The 20,440-nt window shown below is 34.8% G+C and overlaps 2 protein-coding genes across 2 annotated transcripts in view; both read right to left on the bottom strand.

Moving 5' to 3' along the window:
• Window positions 1-20,440, bottom strand: part of LOC136797749 (PAX3- and PAX7-binding protein 1-like) — a 71,774-nt gene that overhangs the window by 39,599 nt on the left and 11,735 nt on the right. The gene's annotated exons all lie outside the window — the stretch shown is intronic.
• LOC136797750 (uncharacterized) lies at window positions 13,466-16,606 on the bottom strand. Its single transcript, XM_067054342.1, has 2 exons — window positions 15,988-16,606; window positions 13,466-15,771 (listed from the first exon to the last, which is right to left on the bottom strand). The coding sequence occupies exon 2, from the start codon at window positions 15,573-15,575 to the stop codon at window positions 14,055-14,057; it is 1,521 nt and encodes a 506-aa protein (XP_066910443.1). The 5' UTR covers window positions 15,576-15,771; window positions 15,988-16,606; the 3' UTR covers window positions 13,466-14,054.

Raw genomic sequence — 20,440 nt, 5'->3', positions numbered from 1 at the left:
AATTATCGCATTGTAGAAACTCTTTCTATTTCTTTTGTGTTTTCTTTTCGTTTGTTGGGCTTAATTTATTACGACAATAAAACAAGGAGAGATTTTAATATCCCACTTTGAGATACTTCCCAGGAGGTCTGGTTTCGATACGATTGAAAAGGAAATGAGCGATAGTCTTTTTTTTTTACCCCAGAAAAATATTTTGAGGTCATTTCGTAACACAAAAATAGTAGTTCTGAGCCCATGCGATCCCTACATAGAATAGGATCTCTCAGAATTCTTTAACACGAGATTTCATTTATTCTCATTTTCACATTTTCTTGATAACCAAAACTTAACGTTAGAAATTTTCCCCAGCAAATTGTCATCATCAGAGATACAGGTCCTTTTCAGCGCGGTTATCATTTCCCCAAATCACTTAAGTATAAAACCCAGTGGGAAATTATCGGACTAAAGGTCAATGACTCTCCTCGACGTAGAAAGGCCATGTTTGTGTCATTCAAGTCAAATAAAACTACATCTATTAGGGTTCACTACATCTGTAGTTTTCTTTGACTTGAATGTACCGATTTTATCATTATTCTGTATCTCAGTGAACCAGAAGCCTAATCGATAACTCCCGTTAATCAAACTAAAGGCGGAGTCAAATGTGTTCGAATTAGATTCGAATGAAAGAAAATTACTTTACGAGGGTTTCCCTTTTTAAAACAGGAGCTGAGAAGTTCGAATTAGTGAAAGATTCTAAAAAGAGAAGTTCCAATTAGCGAAAGTTCATTAATATAACCGGTCCGGCAAATTAAAGGATCTTCTGTCTTTTCGGCCGTGAAAATTGAAAGTTCGTTGAACTAGAACAAGACCCAGCTTGTAAGGTTTTGTTCTCCATTCTTTCTCTCTACTTTTTACTTGCACTAAAACCAATTACACGGGTGAAAATTTTTGAGAGTATTTGAAAAAAGCTTGTGTATTTTCTACTCTGCGTTTTGGATTTTCTCTTTATTACCAGGCAATTTCTTCTGAAAGAATCAAAAGGAGGTTAATCTGGTTGAGCGATTCTTTGAACTCTTTCCTACAATATCTTCCTGTAAAATAAGCTGAAAATCCAGAGCCCTTGAAAAGAGAATTTTTTTTTATAGAAATCCAGTAAATCTATTTTAATTGGCTTATCAGGTTTTTAAGGAAAAGAAGGGGTTTATCCTCTGACTGTAGACAAAACCAGACTATTTTTAGTCTAGTTTTTTTTATGATATCTATAGTTTTATATAGAACAATTATTTTTTGAATTTGGTATGAAATTGTTATTCATCTTTCTTTCTCGAAAGTTCCAAGACAACTGCGGTTTTCTTAGACTGTAAACCTTATTCAACGACACAGCATGCTGGGTACCACTTGCCCAGCCTCCAAACCCACCCACTCACCTAACGGCTACTGATAAGTTTAGCAAAAAATTAAAAACAACAACTCATCGCTTCATTTTATATCAACAAAAATTTTAAAAACATGATTTTTTAAACAATATAGTAAAAAATTTTTTTAAAAGCCTTTTATCAAGAAAAATAGCAGGCAAAAATAACAATTAACTTTCAAACACCGTTCACTCGCAGCCTGGAGACTAAGCCCTCAAAAACGGCAGATTTAGATAAGATTCGATAGTAAGCAGAGTTTTAAGATCATAAATTCTCAATTTTTAAAAGCATTTTACGAAGATTTCTTGGTTTTTGACAAAACGTCAACTTTGAGCTCATCGTCTCTCTGTTTGTTTATAGGTAACGTGAAATTTATTGGATGGATGTCATAGTATGCTTTTGGATTAGATAATGCGTTATCGCGGTACACAGGTATAAGGAGGGACAGTTGAAAAGACGTGTGTTTTGGGTATGAAATGGCAGAGCCAGAAGAGGCAGAACGATTCTTTTGGTCTGTAAAATAGATGTAGGGCGCGCAGTTTTATACACATGTAGCACTGACCCAACTTAAGTATTTGACAGACAAAAATTAGAGAAAAATAAACCAAAAAAATCATAAATAATCAAGACAGAAAAGAATTAATCAAAAAGAAAAGGAAGAGAATATCTAAACATAAGTTTCGCTACCATCGCCAACATGTTTCATGAAGTATTTGACAAGGTCTAAGGTGTTCCCAATGACTATTAGTCCAAGCACCAAGACGGAGAGCAAACGAATGTAAATGTTCTGGTAAAAGAGCTCCGTCACAGAGCCTATATACAAAGTCTCAGTATGTAGATACCTTCTATAGTCTTCTACGGAATGTGTGTAAACTTCATCGCGCATTTTATACATACAGTTTAGAATTTTACGTACTTCTTTGGATACGTTACGTGACATGATACAGTTGATGTTTAAAAATGCTGGCAATTTACGTACGATACGTAACGGCATATCATTATCGTCGTCCTGTATTTCATCGACGTACCACGACGCTACGTCGGCGTTTATCATAGCGGCGTACGCCTTACCCTTACGTACGTATTCTAGCGCTTGTTCGTACGAATGCGCCGGTAGCACTTTAGCGCGAAAGTCTTGTTCGGCTACTTTTTCTTCGTTAGAATTCTCAAGAACGGCAACGACTTTACCACGGACCATTAAATCGTCGACACCTGAAACGACGTCCGTCATTGTCGCCGTCATGACGCAACCGATCATCATTCCAATGAAAAGCCAAAATAAAGCTATGGTTCGTCCCAATGGGGAACTGGGCACCACATCACCGTAACCTACGGTCGTCATGGAAACCAACGACCACCATAATCCTTTACCCATTCCTTGAAAAAGGACTTTGGGAAACAATCGTTTCGGTAATGCTCGATAACCCAAACAAAAATACCAAACAATATAGCCAACAGGAATGCAATGACAAAGACTTGACCGCAACTGAAAATACCACGTAGGATTTTAGTAGGTAAGGAAATCATGAATCGCGGTACAATAACCGCAATCTCATTCGATTTAAAAAGCTGAAACAATTGAATGTTATTCCTCTTCAGGAAATCTTTTTCCATTTTGTGGGAGTGTGATATGACGGGTGTCCAGAACGTGCGATCACGCGACACGTTTGGTTGCAGAAGATCCCCTTGGTGAACAGCTTGGTGAAACGATTCTCGGTCGTGAAACTTTTTATAAAATCTCATAAACATTTTATAAGAGCCGTTCACGTTGACGCGATCATTATTACAATACGTTTCCCCTTGATGAATAATGCGTGGTATGATGCCGTCAATTTCGCCGTTCTCTTTCTCAAAAATGAACGGTTTGACGTCCCAATAGAAGACGTCTAGATAGCTACCAACTTCCTCAGAAAGATTCATACCGTGGCTGTAGACTAGATGATTTTCCATCAGCATTGTACAAAGCACCCATAATAGGTGTATGACGAGAACCATACTAAAGGTTCAAAGTCCAGATAGTTTTTTTCGATTTAATTTTTGATGTATTGATGAATAATCTAAAATAAGTTAAATATTAGTACTTTAAGGTCCCGAATAAACGCCTTTAGAGTAAGAATATCTTTTGACAGGCACGTGTTTCGTCCAACTCAAGGACTTATCAATGAGGCTTGGGTAAGCGAGTATAGACTGCTGTTGTCACCAGAGTGCTCAAAACACTAAGTGTTGAGCTTTGAACTGATTCTATTACCAAGGATAGAAATTCAGTGTCGAGCAACCAGCAGCTAAATTTACAACATACAAGTGAAAATAGCAAAAATCTTCCATTCCCATCTTAATTCAAAACTTTAAGATTTGAGATGGAAAATGTGTCAAAATCATGAGTGCGTCGTATCATAAGTGATGTATGGAAACTGTGAACTCATGCCACGAGGATCACAGTGCACACACTGATGATGTGCCAAAACTAGGGAGTTCCGTAAAGCAATATGTACGAAATTTTTCAAAACATTGAAACAACTTTTACAAATAGCTACAAATTACACATTTACGACAAACTTTTTGTCTCTTTGGAATCAGGAAATTTCTTTTAAACCACTGACTGAGTAATATTTTAGCTCTAACTAAAAGGAGCTAGAAGATAATCATTTGTGAAATTATCTATACAGTATGGCGCTTCATCCTCCGATTCTTTATGATTACGTCATAAACTGTTTGTTTGGTGACATTCAGTGCGGAAAAATCTCTATGTTTTTGAAATCTCAGGTTAAAATCTAAGACCAACATATATGATGGGAACTCCACAAAGTTCTATGGTCCACGAAGCATACCATTATTCGGCCCTGATTTCACACCAAAATAATACCCAAGTTTTGAAGTTCAATCTCAAACCTCAAAACACTTAGATGAAAACAAATTAAAATGAAAAAAAAATATTTTTGAAATAAAAATGACATGTAAATAAAGAGGAAGAAACTTTCAAAGAAACAATTGGAAGTAAATAATAGATTGAAAACAATTCGTAAAATAAAACAAAAATAGGTTAATTTGATTTAATGTGAAAAGAAAATCAAAGTAAAGATACTTGTTTCTCTCTCGTCCTGAGTCCCTCCAAACATAATTCATCATTTAAAAGAATGAAAAACTAATAATAATAAGAATAATGAAAATAATGAATTGCAAAAAAAGAAAGATTTTATTTTCAAGCAGCACTTCAATAATTCATTTCCATTTTTCTTTCCTATTTTTTTTTTTATTCAATCTTTCATTTCAGAATTTTTTTTCTGTTTCAAGATTTTTATTTTTTAAATGAAAAATTTTGGGTCTTTCTTTTAATTGATGTAAACTTTGTTTGAAATTGTTTCAATACACTGTTAAATCCTTACGGACTTCATTCACTCTTCGTAAATTGAAAAAAAAAATTCTTCATAAAAAAGTAACAGAATTAACATTTTATTTTAATCAAAATCATAAGAACAAAAGTAAAAAATTCTAACAAAAAAATGTTCACTGTTAAAAAAATTCAACTTTTCAAAGAAAAATGTTAATATGGCGAGAGACGGGAGCTTTTCCTTGGAAAACATCGATTTTTCGTGGCTTTTGAATTTTCTTAATCTAACCAAAGATCTCTAAAGATAAACGTAGATTAAATCAGATTAAGTCTGATTTTCTTCATTTTTGAAGTGTTCTAAGTTGGCCTTGGAAGTCCATTTCACGCGAGCGACCCTGAAAAATTCTCAAAAAAGCTTACCTTGTTGAAGCGGGTACCTCACCAAAAGTCGGGATTTTTCATTAAGTTTCCGTTACTGCGTAGGAAAAAAGGCCGTGACGTCTAGTATAGGCTAACCTTTGTTGGTAGAAAATTGTCGACAAAAAACTATTCTTCGTTACAAAGTGATGAAATTATTAGCAAAAAAAATAGAATTTTTTAACGACGAAAATTTTTACCTACTAATTTTTTACTGATGAGGCTCTTGTGAATTCAAAATAATTCAACGTGGGGAATAAAACTTTTAAAAACAGAGCTGAAACATCAAAACACATTTTCAGCTAAAAAAAAATATGTGCAAAATCTGACCATTTCTTAATCTCTAAACTGCACCAAAGATAGCTGTAAACGGACAGAGATGCAAAAAGAGACATTGTTAGATTAAGACCAAACTGAAATTGCAAGATATCTACCCACCAGTAAGTCGGCGTTTGCCTTTCAGTCGAAAAAAAAAACTGTATATAAAAACAACTTTTCATAAAGTGGAAAAAGATGCAAATCTTAAACACAAATACGTAAATCTGAAAGCTTTGGACCTGAAATGAACAATCATTTAAAACGCCCCCCATTGGACCAAATTGAAAAAAGAGTCAATTAACTCCCCTGTTGCGCTATGTCTATTAGAATGTCAACCTCAAGGTGATAACAATATAAATAAAATATAAATGTACTAAACATAACAAAAAGAGGTCAGAAAAGGGTACCATATATTCTTGATAAATTATCTCAGTTGCTCCACCCAATTTAGCAAAAAAAACAACAAAAAAACAAGAAAGGCAGGAAATTTTATTTTAATCTCCACATGAACAGGAAATTCCCAATATCAAAATTTGACATTTTAGTCATTGCAATGGCCTAACAAGACAGGTTGTTTTTTAGCTGTCCCCAACCATTCATCAGATCTCCAAGACTTTAGGACGTAAGATATCCACTTTTTTCTATAAAAACGTCAAAAGCTTTTAGGGTTTTTAAGTCTTAAAATGTTTTTATTTTTACTTTTGCACTATAATCTTCTAAAATTTTAATGTTTCAGAGTCTGTAAAACCTTAAAAATATTCTTACGATTCTCTTAAGAAGCCTTATATACTTTTGTTCTAATGTATAAAAAAACGCGTGGTATATTTTTCTCCTAGATTCTAGAAGATTCCAGGTAACTCGATCTTACATAATATTCCACAGTATTTCTATATACACGTTTTATAAGAACAAACTATATAAGAACATAAGGCTTCGATGACCAAAATGTTAAGAACAAGTTAAGAACATTTATGAGCTCTAAAACACTGAATTGCTTGCGAAATTGCGCACAAAAATGGTAAAATTAATGACATTTAAAAACAATTTTAGGCTTGAATCTCAAAAGTTTAAGAACATCTGAAGGCTTTAAAAAATTTGATGTTCATCGTAGTGTAACATTATTTGAACATTTGTTTTATTGTTATCAAAATTCTTACAAGGAAAGAAATTTAAGATATTACGTAACAAGCACACAGTCAAATGGAGAGAGCTGTGAGAGCCCATCAGGAACATTAAAAAAGGAAAAAATGGAAAACCCTATACGAATCAGTATGGCTCCAGTAAAGTTAGCGGCATGTCTTAGCGTCAAGTCTGGATTCCACATTAGAAAATCTCCCTTTTTATTATATATCCACTTTAACAACAAAAACAGAAAATAAAAATTTCACTTTATTAAAAAATATTGTTTTATATAAGAAACTGATAAATAATAATGAAAAAGGACAAAACATCTTCACTTGAATTTGGGAGTCTTGTTCAAAGATTCGGATGAGCTGGTGGACACCGAAAATATTGACACACCCCCTTCTCACAGACCCACTGGGAACCCTTCCCACTGGAAAAATTGGCCAAAATATCGTCCCCTTGTGGAAAATTATCCTCCCATTTTTGTCCCCACTGAAAACGATCAAATAAACCAATCCTCATTGAATTTTCTGACTTGAAAACAAAAGAATTTAAATACACGGCCATGAAAAATATGGAAATATCAACCCCCATCGAGTTTCAGTCCGTTACTTTTACCCCCACTGGCTGAAAAAATTCTACCAGGTCTGTGAGAAGGGGATTTATTGATCCCTCCCTCCTAGAATAAATCCACTCAATGTTAGCATAACAAAAGCCTCTATTTGGTCATTTCATTATATTTCCATACACGGGGGTGCATGGACGAACCTTTTCAAGTCAAAAAATATAATTTCTTGGAATTACTTGAATACTATATATGTGTGGACAACCCCTGGAAATGACAAAATTTGCAAAGAAACCCTCAGAAAAATTTCGTTTCATACCTAAAGGTGACGGTGGACGAACTATAATTAGTCTTTTACCCACTGGAAATTTTGAAATAATTTTTTAACCCCTGGGAATTCTGCTCGAATTACCCCTGGAAATGATCGTCCACCCTCCCCTCCTGCATGGATTCAAAATGAATTTCGATTTTTATTAATCAAAATCTGTATTACAAAAACATTTAGAAACCTTCAACATTTTTTGTAAAAATGAATGTAAAAAATCTGCATTACAAAAACATTTTAAAAGCTGGAGTACAATTTGAAATGCTACAAACTTTTGATCGAATTCGAATATGACAGTTTTGTTCGTTTTTAAAGGTTTTGTTTTTAAAATAAGAGCGATATCGTTTGCTTACTCATCAAATTTAATTTACAAGCTTTTTAATGTTGAATTGACACGGATATGGAGGAAGACTGGTCAGAAATAGGAAAATAAAATTTTTATTGCTTATATCAGCATAATATAACAATAGACAGACACTGTTCTGATATGAAAAAAGTGTCTAATATGAAACGGGAATACTTCTTTCGGAAACACTTATTTTATTTAAAAATAAAACTTTTAAGAAAGTGTAATCGTGAAGAAAAAAAACATTTTAGTTCTATCCATCTATCAAACATTTTCACTTTATACAACCCTGCATATATCACTGTATGACCCTAATTTACCCTGCTGACAGAATTACAAATAAATATCCTCAAAAACCACATCATCCAAATCTTCGTTTGTATAAACAATTTTCACAAAATGACAGTCAATTATGTAAAAGACGAAATTTGCTTTACTCTTACATGTGATTACATAAGAAGATGGTTTTAACTGAAAAAAATTAGATTTTTTACAGATTCCTGACTCGATCTACCTTTATGAAGAGAAGAACCCGTGCCAAAGCAGTGGGCTCGCTCGGAAAAGGTATCCATTAAAGATGTCACTATCCTAATCGTTGGTCCCAAGTATGCAAGTAAGCGACTTTATGTCATTTATCTGCCCTCAATCGGGAACAACATGCAGCCTTAACCTCCAAAAATCGAAGACAGTAAAAAGTGCTGGTTTACAAACGTCCTCAGTCAACCAAAAAATACATAAAATAGATAAACTCGCTAACAGAACGTTACTTCAAGGTTCACCTAACGTTATTAGGTCGTTATGGACGATTGATGAGTATAAAGAACGTTGTATGTCAGCACTGTCAGCTGAGTAAGATCAGGTAACATGAACAAACGAAGCAAGGTTGCCAGTACAACCGAGACAAAGTCATGAGAAACTCAATGAATGTCCAAAAATATAGAGCGCTACCTTTAAAATCTACCTTAAATGTAAACAGGGATATGATGTAAAATTTCACTTTATAAATGTTTATATATGCGTGTAAAGTACACAAAATATGCTCATATGTAACATGTTTCTCGCACAAAATTCTACCCATTAGCAAAATTATAAACAATTAAATGAAACGAATATGTGGTTACCGCTGGTTGAGAACAGCGGGAAGCCGATAACCAGACATTACAGTATATTCAGTAACACTGTGGTTCAAATCGAATAAATACCAGGAAATTAATAAGGAAGTATTCGACTAGCAAATGGTATATAGCAATGATAAATTTCTTCAAAAAGGAAACAGTTTTTTTCTCCGTACATAGCTGGTTCATTTCCCTCCTGATAGCTAGATTCAATGGCAAAAAAATCAAAAATAGCGGTTAAGGAACGTACTCAAAAATTTTTAACGGAGAGCAGTTTTTACCATAAAAAAAAAGAAGACTATCCAGCATAAATTATAAGTACGTTCTGTAATTACCGTCGAACGGAACCCCGTAGCCTTCCAAGGGCGAATGGGAAGACATCCGACTGCAAAAAATGAAATGTTAAGAAACACTGGATATAATGTGTGAGACGAATAATATACAAAGAAAAAGTTCAAAAATAACAAACGCTCATATGCTAATGAAGAATCAAACGAAATGAGAAAAAATGATGAAAGTGGGATAAACTAAGAGACTGGACTCTAGTTGGAAAAAAACTTGATGAGAGAAAGCCACATACGTGACAGAAAATCAAAATATCAGATATATTAACTTTTTCTTTATAGGAATCATACGTGCTTAAGTGCTTAACAAGTTCGACGAGGAATACGCCCAATGTCCTTTTACAGGGTTGGGGTGGATACTATTTATAAGTTTTCGAGTGTGTCTGAGCTATAAATTGAAAATGTGTAGACACTCAGAGAGAAAAGATTTTAAACTTTTTAAAACTCTTAGAGAGATTTCGCTCATAATCTTTGTCGATTTTCCACTAGCTTCGGTCCCAATTCTTGAAAATTGTCACTCACAAGAGAATTTTTAAAATTCCAATGAATTTCAGAGAGTTGAATGGGTCTTTGTAGACCCTTAAGAGGTTTTCGAGGTGAGAAAAATGGGATGAGCTGGAGTTTTTATAAGATACTTCACTGATATTGGTCATTTAAAGTAATAGAGATGACGCGTTCTTTAGAAAAAGTAATAAGATTGTTTTTATTACATTTTAACGACCAACCAAATCACATAATAGCTTGTAAAAACTCCAACTTGTCCCAGAAAAATGAAACATTTGGCTGGAACAGGGATATGTTATAGCGGAGCTGGATGAAGGACGAGAATTCCTTAGCGGATTGCTTCTTTGTCTTTTCTATTGTAAACTGTTCATAATAGAAATCCATCTCTGTCCCCTTGAGTGTTCTGTTTTTATAAGAAAAATGAAGCAGACAAAGTATTCATGCAGTACGTTTGCACATATTTCGCTATGATATTCCCGCTTTTCATCAAAATAATATTTGTAGAAGATACCCCAAAAGCTTCCTTGTAAATGAAATCTATTTTATCAGCGTGTGTTATGAATTTGAGAAGCTTTCATGTTTTCTCTTTAAAAATTTCGAATGTAAATATTTTGACAAATATTGTTTCGATTGACTTGAAATTTTTTCCATAATCAGACATACCGACTTGCTATCTGAAAATATCAGTTAGAAAGTGAGGCACCCCGCGGTGTAGCGCGGTACTTCAAATGAAAAAGTACTATTTATAATCTTAGAGAAGAAACTTCTTATAACTTTACTAATGAAAACTTTATCTACAGTGCCTGCTATAAATCATTGCCACGAAATCATATTGAATAGCGCTCGAAAATAAACAAGATATACCACCAGAGCCGAGTAAAATTCTGTTAAAATACATTCCTTTCAATAAAAGTATATGACTTAAAGTTTCGTACTTCTGCCCTTCTATCCTTTCTATTATAATAAAAATCATTTTATGTGTAATTGGTGTTCTTATATAAAAACAAACTCGAAGCGCTATCAACAATAGCTAGTCTAGTGACAAACCACAACAACTTAACACCTTGGCCCTCCTTATCAGCAAAGACTAAATAATATTCAAAAAAGACTAATCCAGGAAAAATGATGAAAGTTATCTAAAATTCAGATCAGTTAGGAGACTTCAGTCACTATGAAGAAACTCATTCTTGCTCCCTAGAATGTAGAAATAATCAATTTATGAAGGATTAATCAACATTTTGTACAATAATTAAGAAACAAGAAAAAAATGACATCGTGTTATTCTCAGTTCAGTTAAAATGAAAAAGAAAACTTCGCCTCTTGCCTAAAATTAAAAAAAAGTTGCCACTTTTCCCCCCGACTAATTCTTCCTCTGTAAAGGTAATTTCTGATTATATCGCACAGAAAAACATTGAAGCAAATATTTTTAGACTGTTAAATTTAAAAGGATTCTCTCCAGAAATGAAAATGACACAAAATTTGCTATAATCCAGTTTTCTCAGTCAAAAAAATACTGTAACTGGAAAACTTTTCCCTTCTTGGAAATCAAAATTGCGTAAGACCTAACTTGAAAACAATCCTTGATCAAATAAATGTCAAATTTTCCGAAATACTGTGATCAGATAGTGATATTGAAACCTAGGCGACTTTTTACTCCAAAATCTGCCGACGAAATTTGACATAAATGCTTACAGAAAGTCAGCATGGAAACGAATAACAAAATTCAATCTATAATTGATAAATCAATCAACCATTAAGAATATTATTATGATATCAAATTTAGAATTAAACACATCAATAATTTTATGCTGTCTGATTTGGTTTCTATAAACGATAGAGGTATCCGATTGACATCAATACACGTTTTTTTATAAGAGCAAACTATATAAGAACATAAGCCTTCGAGTGTCAAATTGTTAAGAACAAGTTAAGAACGTTTTAAGGCTTTGCAGACTCGAAAACACCCAATTTCAGAGGAAAATGGACAAAAACACTTACAAAATGGTGAAAATAGGAACATGTTAAGAACATTTTTAGGCTTGAAACTCCTAAAGTTCAGAACATCAGAAGGCTTCAAAAATTTTGGATGTTCTTATAAAAAAAACGTGTAAGCGGAGAAAATAGATTTTTGTTTCATCTTTTTTCCGTCGATCGCGGTAGCGGACTATTCAACTGATTTAAGGGGAAAGCAATTAGGAGCCTGGAAAAGTTACGTAATATTCAGAAAGATAGAAATTGTAAAATGGTTTCATAAGACAAATGGATTTAATATGTCTAGGCCAACTTTTAGAGTATTCAAATCGCAAATTTTTAGACATCCCTGTGTCACAGAACCACTGGGACTCCAGCCCCATTGAAAAATTTGGCAAAAGTTTGGACCCCGGTGGGAAAATACCCTGGGATTTCAGCCCCACTGGGAAATTGAATTTGATTTCACCCCCACTCGAAAATCATTGTCTAAAACTTGCACTCCAAAACCATCCCTTCTGGATTTTTCAACCTTGGAACAAAAAATTTCTATCCCATTGAGATTTCAATAGAGATTTTTATCCCCCACTTATCCCACCGGGGCTGTGAGACAGGGGTGTTTTTACGGTCCTTGATTTATCTTTAATAAGTCAGAAAGCTGAAATACGACATTTTCGCCTACCATTTTAGTATGCTAGCATATAATCTATAACTTGCAGACCATACCAGACGGAAAAGTCAAGTGACCGGCCTACCCTACACATGTCACAATATACACGTTTATTTTATAAGAACAAACTATATAATAACATAAGGTTTCGATGACCAAAATGTTAAAAACAAGTTAAGATCATTTTAAGGCTTTGAGTACTCTAAACATCCGATCTTTTAGAAAAACTAATTATTTCTTAAAAAGTACTCAGGCTTAAATCTGAAAAAGTTAAGAATATCCGAAGGCTTCAAAAATTTTGGATGTTCTCATAAAAAACGTGTATAGGTGAATACCCCACACCTAATCTGTAACAAGCCCTACGAAATTGCAAAAAATTCATTGTCAATGATATGCACACTCTTGTAGAGAGTTTCTTAACCAGGAAAACGTAGATTAAAATAACCTCCATCCAGTAATTCCCTGCTATTTTATTGTCACTTTTCTTAACAAAATATTTTTCATTTTAAAGATCGTGTACTCTATCATCTTATTTTACAACAATTATTTTGAACAATGATATTACAATACATATTTCTTTATGTTTTGGAAGTAAAAAAATAAAATAACAAAAATTGAAGTTTGAAAAAAAAAAATAATAATTTTTTAGAATTTTGATAAAATAAATTTAGGAAGTTTACAAAATAATCAATTAGTTTTAACTATGTTTACTAATAATGACGCCCGAAAAAAATTAAGGTCTCAATATCCAAAAAAGGGGATAGCCTCAAATTTAATGGAATATTTTAAGTTATGAACATCCTACCACGTGGCTTTTAAATATTGACTGGTACACACTGTTTATGAGATTCAGTAAAATTTATCTTATTGGGAAAATTTCAGTCTCCCCGACAGGGACAGGGAAAGTAAGTAATTTCATCTAAAATTTTGAAATTTTGAACCTCATTTACTTATAAAAATCAATACTCCCAGAGTCAGCTCTTACGACTATGAGAAGGCAGTACGTGAGTGAAAAAAAAAAATTATTCAATTACTAAACTGCAGGAGTTAAAGTTCACATGATTTTGGCTTTTGAATCTGTGGAACTTAATATTCTTAATAAACAGACGTAATGAAACGGAGTACTGTTAAAGTTACAGTTGACGCTCTCTAATCCGACATTTTACTATTCGAGACGCTCCATAATTCAATAATATTGAAAGTCGCCATTAACTAAAGACGCTTAACCATTCGATATGCTCCCTCATTCGATGAAAATGGAACTCTATAGATTGTCAACTATAATGTTAAATTTACAGTAGGCGCTCACTCATTCGAACTTCTACACTTCGAACTTTTTCATAATTTGAACTTATTACCCGTCCCCGTCAAGGATAAACATTCTTAAAATACTTTCTTTTTCATGATATGCACCATTGCAATGTCTTCCACGGACCCAACAGTTGATTGGTTAGAAGTGACGTATTAACTGATTTTATGTGATTTACAACCAATCAGCTATTGGGTCCATGATGTAATGTCAGAAGACATTAAAATGGAGCATATCATGAATAATTCGATTCCCTGTTCGAGTTCAAATTAGCGAGAATCATCTGCATTTAAAATAACGCAAAAATGCAAAATATCCTTTCAGCATCATACAAAACCATTTTTCTTTTGAATCTGAAGTGTCAATGAGCCTCCGTTCCCGTTCAACGGCGTGTGTACAATCTCTTCAACCTCACTATCACGCCGTGATCCCGGATATTTAGTCAGCTTACGTTTCAAATAAACATCCAAACTTATCCCAATCACAAAGAGAACAAATATAGCTCCAAGTAAACCCTGCACGAAAACAGATTTGAATAGATCAGCCACCGACTCAATATATAAAGTTTCGGTCGGGCAATAACGTCCGTATTTGATTTTAGCACGTTCGTAGACTTCTGTTTTGAATTCGTGCATACACCGTATGATGGGTTTGAACTCGTCCGGTATGTGTAGTGAAAACACCATATTCAGGTTTAAACGTGTCGGTAACAACATTACGATACGTAAAGGGTTCTTAACGTCGTCGTTTTGTATGTCGTCGATATTCCACGCTGCTATTTCAGCGTTGACAGCACCCGCGTAAACATCGCCACGTCGGACAGCGGCGTATACTTCTTCGTACGTTGGACAAGGATACGGGATACCACGAAAGTCTGAAAACACTCGTTCTGCTTCCGTTGAGTTTTCCAAGACGGCAATTTTCTTTCCTGTAATGGATAAGTCACTAACGCCGTTCACCACTTCTGCGACAGTTGCCGTCACGATACACGCAATCATGACGCCGATACAAACCCAGACGACGGCAATACAACGTCCGAAAACAGAATTCGGGACAACGTCACCGTAACCGACTGTTGTCATAGAAACAAAACTCCACCAAACTCCTGTCCCGGTCCCGATAAAACAGGAATCGGGAAACGCCGGATTATTAACACGTTCCGATAACCAGATAAGAACACCGAAAAATATAGTCATTAGAAAAGTCATGAAGAAAATCTGTCCACAACTGATGATGCCTCGGAATATTTTGTACGGTAGTGAAATGTAATCACGGTGCACAATTACAGCTAAGTTCTCTGCTTTATCAATATCAAAATTAATGAACAGTTTTTTTTCTTCGACTTTGATCATATAGTCGTCCCGTTGATAAATCGCCGGTAGGTAGATATCACGTCCTGGTACCAAACCCGGTGGATATTGTCCAGCTTTGTAAAGTTCCATGAAACTACGACGCGAAGTTTGACCAAAAGTTTCGAAATCGATCATTCTAGTCGCGTTGTACATTTGAAATAAGGTTCGATTACGGCCACACATTTTCATGGCGTTAGCGAAAATTTGCGGATAGAATCCGTCGATTTCTCCCTTGTCGTTACGATAGATGTACGGCTTGACTTCCCAAAATACGGCAGTGAAAATAGCGTTCCCGTTACGTTTTGCTGTGATGGCGCGACCCTTGGCGCCGTGTCCTTTACCGCAGCTCATGGTCCCGTTGATTTCTTTACAAGGTTTAGGAGTAGTTGTCATTAAATCATCAAAACTGGTTCGTGTGTTATTCAGTGTCATATTATAAGTTTCCGTATATAATAAAAGCGCGTTGAATAACGCTAACCTCCAAAGTATATTCATGGTAGTGCTCGGAAATAAAATCACCGTAGGTATATTTCATCCAATAAAAATCAAGCCATATAAGAGTTTTGAATGGTTGCTATGATCTCCTAATGTTGCTGGTCTCGTGCAGGAGGTCTTTCGATCAAGCTGCAAGTGCACAAAAGCAGTTTGATGGTTGCAGCATTTATATTGAGTACTGCTCCCAAATACGTGTCTTGAAGAGAGAGAGAAAGAGATAAATTATAAATAAAGAAATCCATAAAACATTTGTCCAAGTCCCAGAATGGATTTAATAGAAAGCGAAGGCGTCATACAAAAAAAGTACAACAACTTTAGGAAAGGTTGATTGAGTAACCTTTGCACGTAATAATTCATGAATATGTAAAAAATAGAATAGAATGCAAATGTATTGAAAAGAAATCGGAAAAACCTTTTTGATTCGTAATTCTTTTATTGTGGCTAGGGACATACAAACTTCGATTCGATTTGTTGACTTCGACTTGACAACTGATATCAAAAGACAATGTTTGATTCGGTTTAACGGCGCATGGCGGTCCCATATGCGATTGAATTCTTTTTTTACTTCAACTTCAAAATTTCATTTGTTCTTCTTTTTTGTGAGCTCTTGAAATCTGTCAGCGATAGGTCAAGTTTAAAGAAGTGATAGAGGATAAACACAGTCAATAGTTATCAATAATGAATAACGATACGAAACTACGAGCTTCTTTTTCGATGAAATTTTGTTTGTAGCAGAAAAATCTTTGAAGCAAACACAGCGATTCTCCTTCTTTTGACGGCTGTCTTTCCAGACTGCAATTGTTTCCACAAGATCAAGTTGTTTCAATGTGTAGTCAAAATGATGACAAACCTTTTTAACAGCGAAATACTTATTTTCCAAAATTTGTTTTCGTTAGCAGAACGCAGGGCGTGGAATCTTCTTGTAATGTTTTTTTACGCTGTTTTCTTAAAACTCCATGCATCCAATAGAGAATGACATAACAATATCACCTACTGAGTTCTTGACAACAGCTAGACAAATGTTTTAGCCATGTATACAAAGCTATAAAGATCGTCAAAAACAACTCTCCAGATTGAAGGCGGAGATAAGATTGATATAATTCTACCAAAAGATCAATCTAATTCAAATCTTCTTTATGAATTAGCGTATTAAATATATTGACGTTCAAGTAATTGATAGAGATGTCCTGCAGTGATAATTATAGGTCTTGACAATAGACGTCTCGTATCATTTACAGCAACCAATTTATGAGTTTGTCAACAAAAACGTTTGGTCCAGCCTTCCCAGTTGATGTTCGATATCTTCAATTGTAGACTGGATCAAAACTTTCCCATGAAACTTTCTGATTCTAATTCTGGTGGTATGTAAATGACCTATATTTGTTGTTATTGCTGTGTTTTGAAAATAAAAAATTTATTGAACAGTCAGTGATAATTTTTTTAGAACGATTCTATACCATGATGAGGCTATTTTGATCAAGATATCCCCAGTTTTTTATTGTAAAAAAAGACTAAAAAAATTGAAGGATCTCTCTAGAGCGGTACTTTGACAGAGAATCTTTAATTAGGATTCAGGTCAGAAAAATGTATCTAAAACACATAATGACCTTCCCTATTGTTAAAAACAGCTCATCAAAGCAGCAGGAGAGTTCTACATCCTTCCAACTGTAAGAGTCGAACGAAAATAGATATTGTAGGATACTGCGATTAAGTACCTTATCGGCCCTTTTTACGCCGGCCCTTTTACGCCGGCCCTTATTAGGCCACGAGCCCAAAAATAACGCCAATAAGGGCCGGTGTAAAAAGGGCCGATAAGGTATTTTCTAACCTGAGATCAGATTGTGAATATTTTCTGCCCACCACGCTAAAGCTCTTAAGGGATGGGTGAAAACATAACAATCTGACGAAAATGCTATCTCAAAATCGTAAGGATCGCGCTCGTCTAAAAGGACTGGGAATTGCAACAAAGTTGCGTGATTGTGTTTCTGAATAGGGTGCCGTATAAGGAAAATTTAGTTTTTGACTTTCCAGCGCACAACAAGATTCTTGTTGCAAAATTTTCCGCGGGAGGACTATTTTCCTCAGATGGTTAATTTGCAAGGGCCTTAATAGGTTTACAATGCCCGTAAGAAAATTATTACCAGCTGTTATTAGGTTAGTATTTTGGTATTTTATAGATAAGATACCTGTCCAAACATGTTCGCAAATTTTTTCATGATCAGAGGCTTTTTGAGAGAACCCTGTAAAATAGCACATAAACCCAAATGATGTTTGATGGACGCGCCCAAATTCCCCATTCCCAAATTTAGCACAATTTATTTTAGCCAATCGAAGGAGCATACTTTGACTACACCCCTTATTAATTGAGCATATTAAGTTAGTCCCGATTAGTCGAAAATACTTTAACTAGACCCCTATGAATTTAACATACTTTCAATCATCCCAAATGAATCAAGCCCGGTGAATCTATCAGAATCTCTTTTTACGGAGCACCATCTCAATCCTGGTCAGAAAGTAATCATAATCACCCTTTGTGATTCTCAAAGCAGGTCGAATTAGGAGCAAAACATCTTCAGACTAAAACTATCGAAAGTTCTTAGCGAATTATCGTGTCATTATCATACCTTAAATTTCTAAACATTTGCCTTTTTCAAATCTATTAAACACTTTAAAACAAAATTTTTATCACTCAAGATTAAAGTACTATTCGCGAATTATAATTTTTAGTTAGCAATTTAACATAAAATATTTTCCACACCCTAAGGTCTTAAGATTTGAATTCAAAAAGAGGAAGAGATGTCAAGTTAATCGATATACCAAAGCTCTTTTAATAGCAAATGAAAACTTAAGAAAATCCTCAAATCTGCTCAAAATAACAATTAAAAGTACATGAAAGATCTGAAAGACCTACCATGTTATTTTTTATCAAAAACAGTAAAGTCCTTAAACAGATGGATGAAACTTCAAAAATGGAAATTCCAAGCCTGTATAAAAAAAGGGAGAATGATAGGCGACGAAATGTTGTTGTTGTTGTTGAAGATCTTGGAAGTTATTTCGCTTGCTACTTATAATACACGGGCTGCAAAATTATATCAATGCAGTCAAAACATGTTATCACTCGAAAAAGTTCATGTGATTTTATTCCCAAGACTTACTTATTTCCCATACTTACTTGCTTTACAACTTGCAGCTGATAACTTTACTAGTGTCAATACATTCGAACGGATCAGAAATAAATGTCATGTAACAAGCACATACTTTAATTTTGCAACCTTTGTATTGTATCCAATTGCTTCGCCATGCAGTTATAGGAAGGCGACCAAAACAGACTTGCGGTTCGACGCCCTTAAAAAAAGGGAAACTAGCCGTATTGTATAAGGGTTGCAAAGCGATCCAGACTCCACCTCAATTCGCAAGTTGCTAGCAAAATAAAAGACACTCTAAAAATCCCTCTAAAGCCGCTAAAGAGACAGGGTCGTAAGATAAGAGCCTTACCTTAATGCCCCAAACACACCACATAATCCACATAATAATCCACGGCGACACAACACCCGCCGCCGCCCCGCGTCGCTACTCTTTTCTTTCCTTCTAGTTATCTAGTGTAAATGGTGCCTTAATAAAATCAAACGATATTCGTCGAACTATCGAACATTTTTATTCGAATCGTCTGTCGAAATCATCAAAACATAAAAGCAAAACAAAAACAAAAATGTACAAAGATGGTTTGTTGGTTCTTGGGCAGTTTTGATTTATTTCTTGACGAATTCGACAAATATGATTACCTCCGTACTTCTTTATCATAGAATAACCACTTGGTTTTGCAAGGTAAGTTTCGTTCACTAAAAGAACACTCTTCCCGTCCAAGTTCAAGTTTCAACTTTCTTTTACGTTTTTAGTAAGTCCGCGCGACTTGCAAAAACCTCTCATTGATTGACCTTATTTGATATTTGATACTTGCTGTTAAAAGTCAAGGAATGATGAAGATCCTTTCTGTCACCGTTCAAACTAATTGTTTTCCATTTAACAGCAAAATAAACATTTATAACCGAAGAACCACTGGTTAGATTGCTTAGATGCGTGCCGCCCGCGCGGCAATATGATCAACTTCAGATTCTAAGTTCGCGTTTCGGCTTCCGGTAATTTTGTTGTTGTTCACTGCTAGGGTACATCATTTTAAAACGGCATTTTTCGCAGTCCTAGCTTCCAAACCGAGAAAGTTTTCGTGGCTTCATGCCAAACCATTCAAGGTCATTTTGACAAAATCATCAGTTTGAAGATGTGATTTATATAGCAAATTTTCGCTTGGGATAGAAGTTAAAGGTACGTGCACTCAATAAAGCAAAACTGCTTCGCTCATAAATTCGCTTCGCAAAAATCCCTCTAATAAAGCCGCTATAGAGACAGGGTCGTAAGAGCCTTAATACCCCAAACACACCCATAATCCACGGCGGTACAACACCCGCCACCGCCCACGCATCGCGCTTTTTTTCCTTCTAGTTATTCTAGTGTAAATGGTGCCTTAATAAAATCGAACGATATTCCTCAAACGATCAAACATTTTTATTCGAATCACAAATCGTCTGTCGAAATCATCAAAACATAAAAATAAAACAAAAACAAAAATGTACAAAGATGGCTTGTTGGTTCTTGCTCAGTTTTGATTTATTTCTTGACGAATTCGACAAATATGATTACCTCCGTACTTCTTTATCATAGAATATCCACTTGGTTTTGCAAGGTAAGTTTCGTTCACTAAAAGAGCACTCCTCCCGCCCGCACGACTTACAAAAACCTCTCATTGATTGACCTTACTTGATACTTGATACTTGCTGTTAAAAGTCAAGGAATGATGAAGATCCTTTCTG

Source organism: Clytia hemisphaerica, unplaced genomic scaffold, assembly GCF_902728285.1.
Source record: "Clytia hemisphaerica strain Z4C2 unplaced genomic scaffold, Clytia hemisphaerica genome assembly, whole genome shotgun sequence".
NCBI classification, from domain to species: Eukaryota; Metazoa; Cnidaria; class Hydrozoa; order Leptothecata; family Clytiidae; genus Clytia; species Clytia hemisphaerica.
Note: the sequence above shows the minus strand (reverse complement) of the source record. Positions and strands in the feature narration are given on the sequence as shown.

Coding starts and splice junctions, on each gene's coding strand:
- LOC136797750 (XM_067054342.1), bottom strand. CDS start 15,575: ATGAATATACTTTGGAGGTTAGCGTTATTCAACGCGCTTTTATTATAT.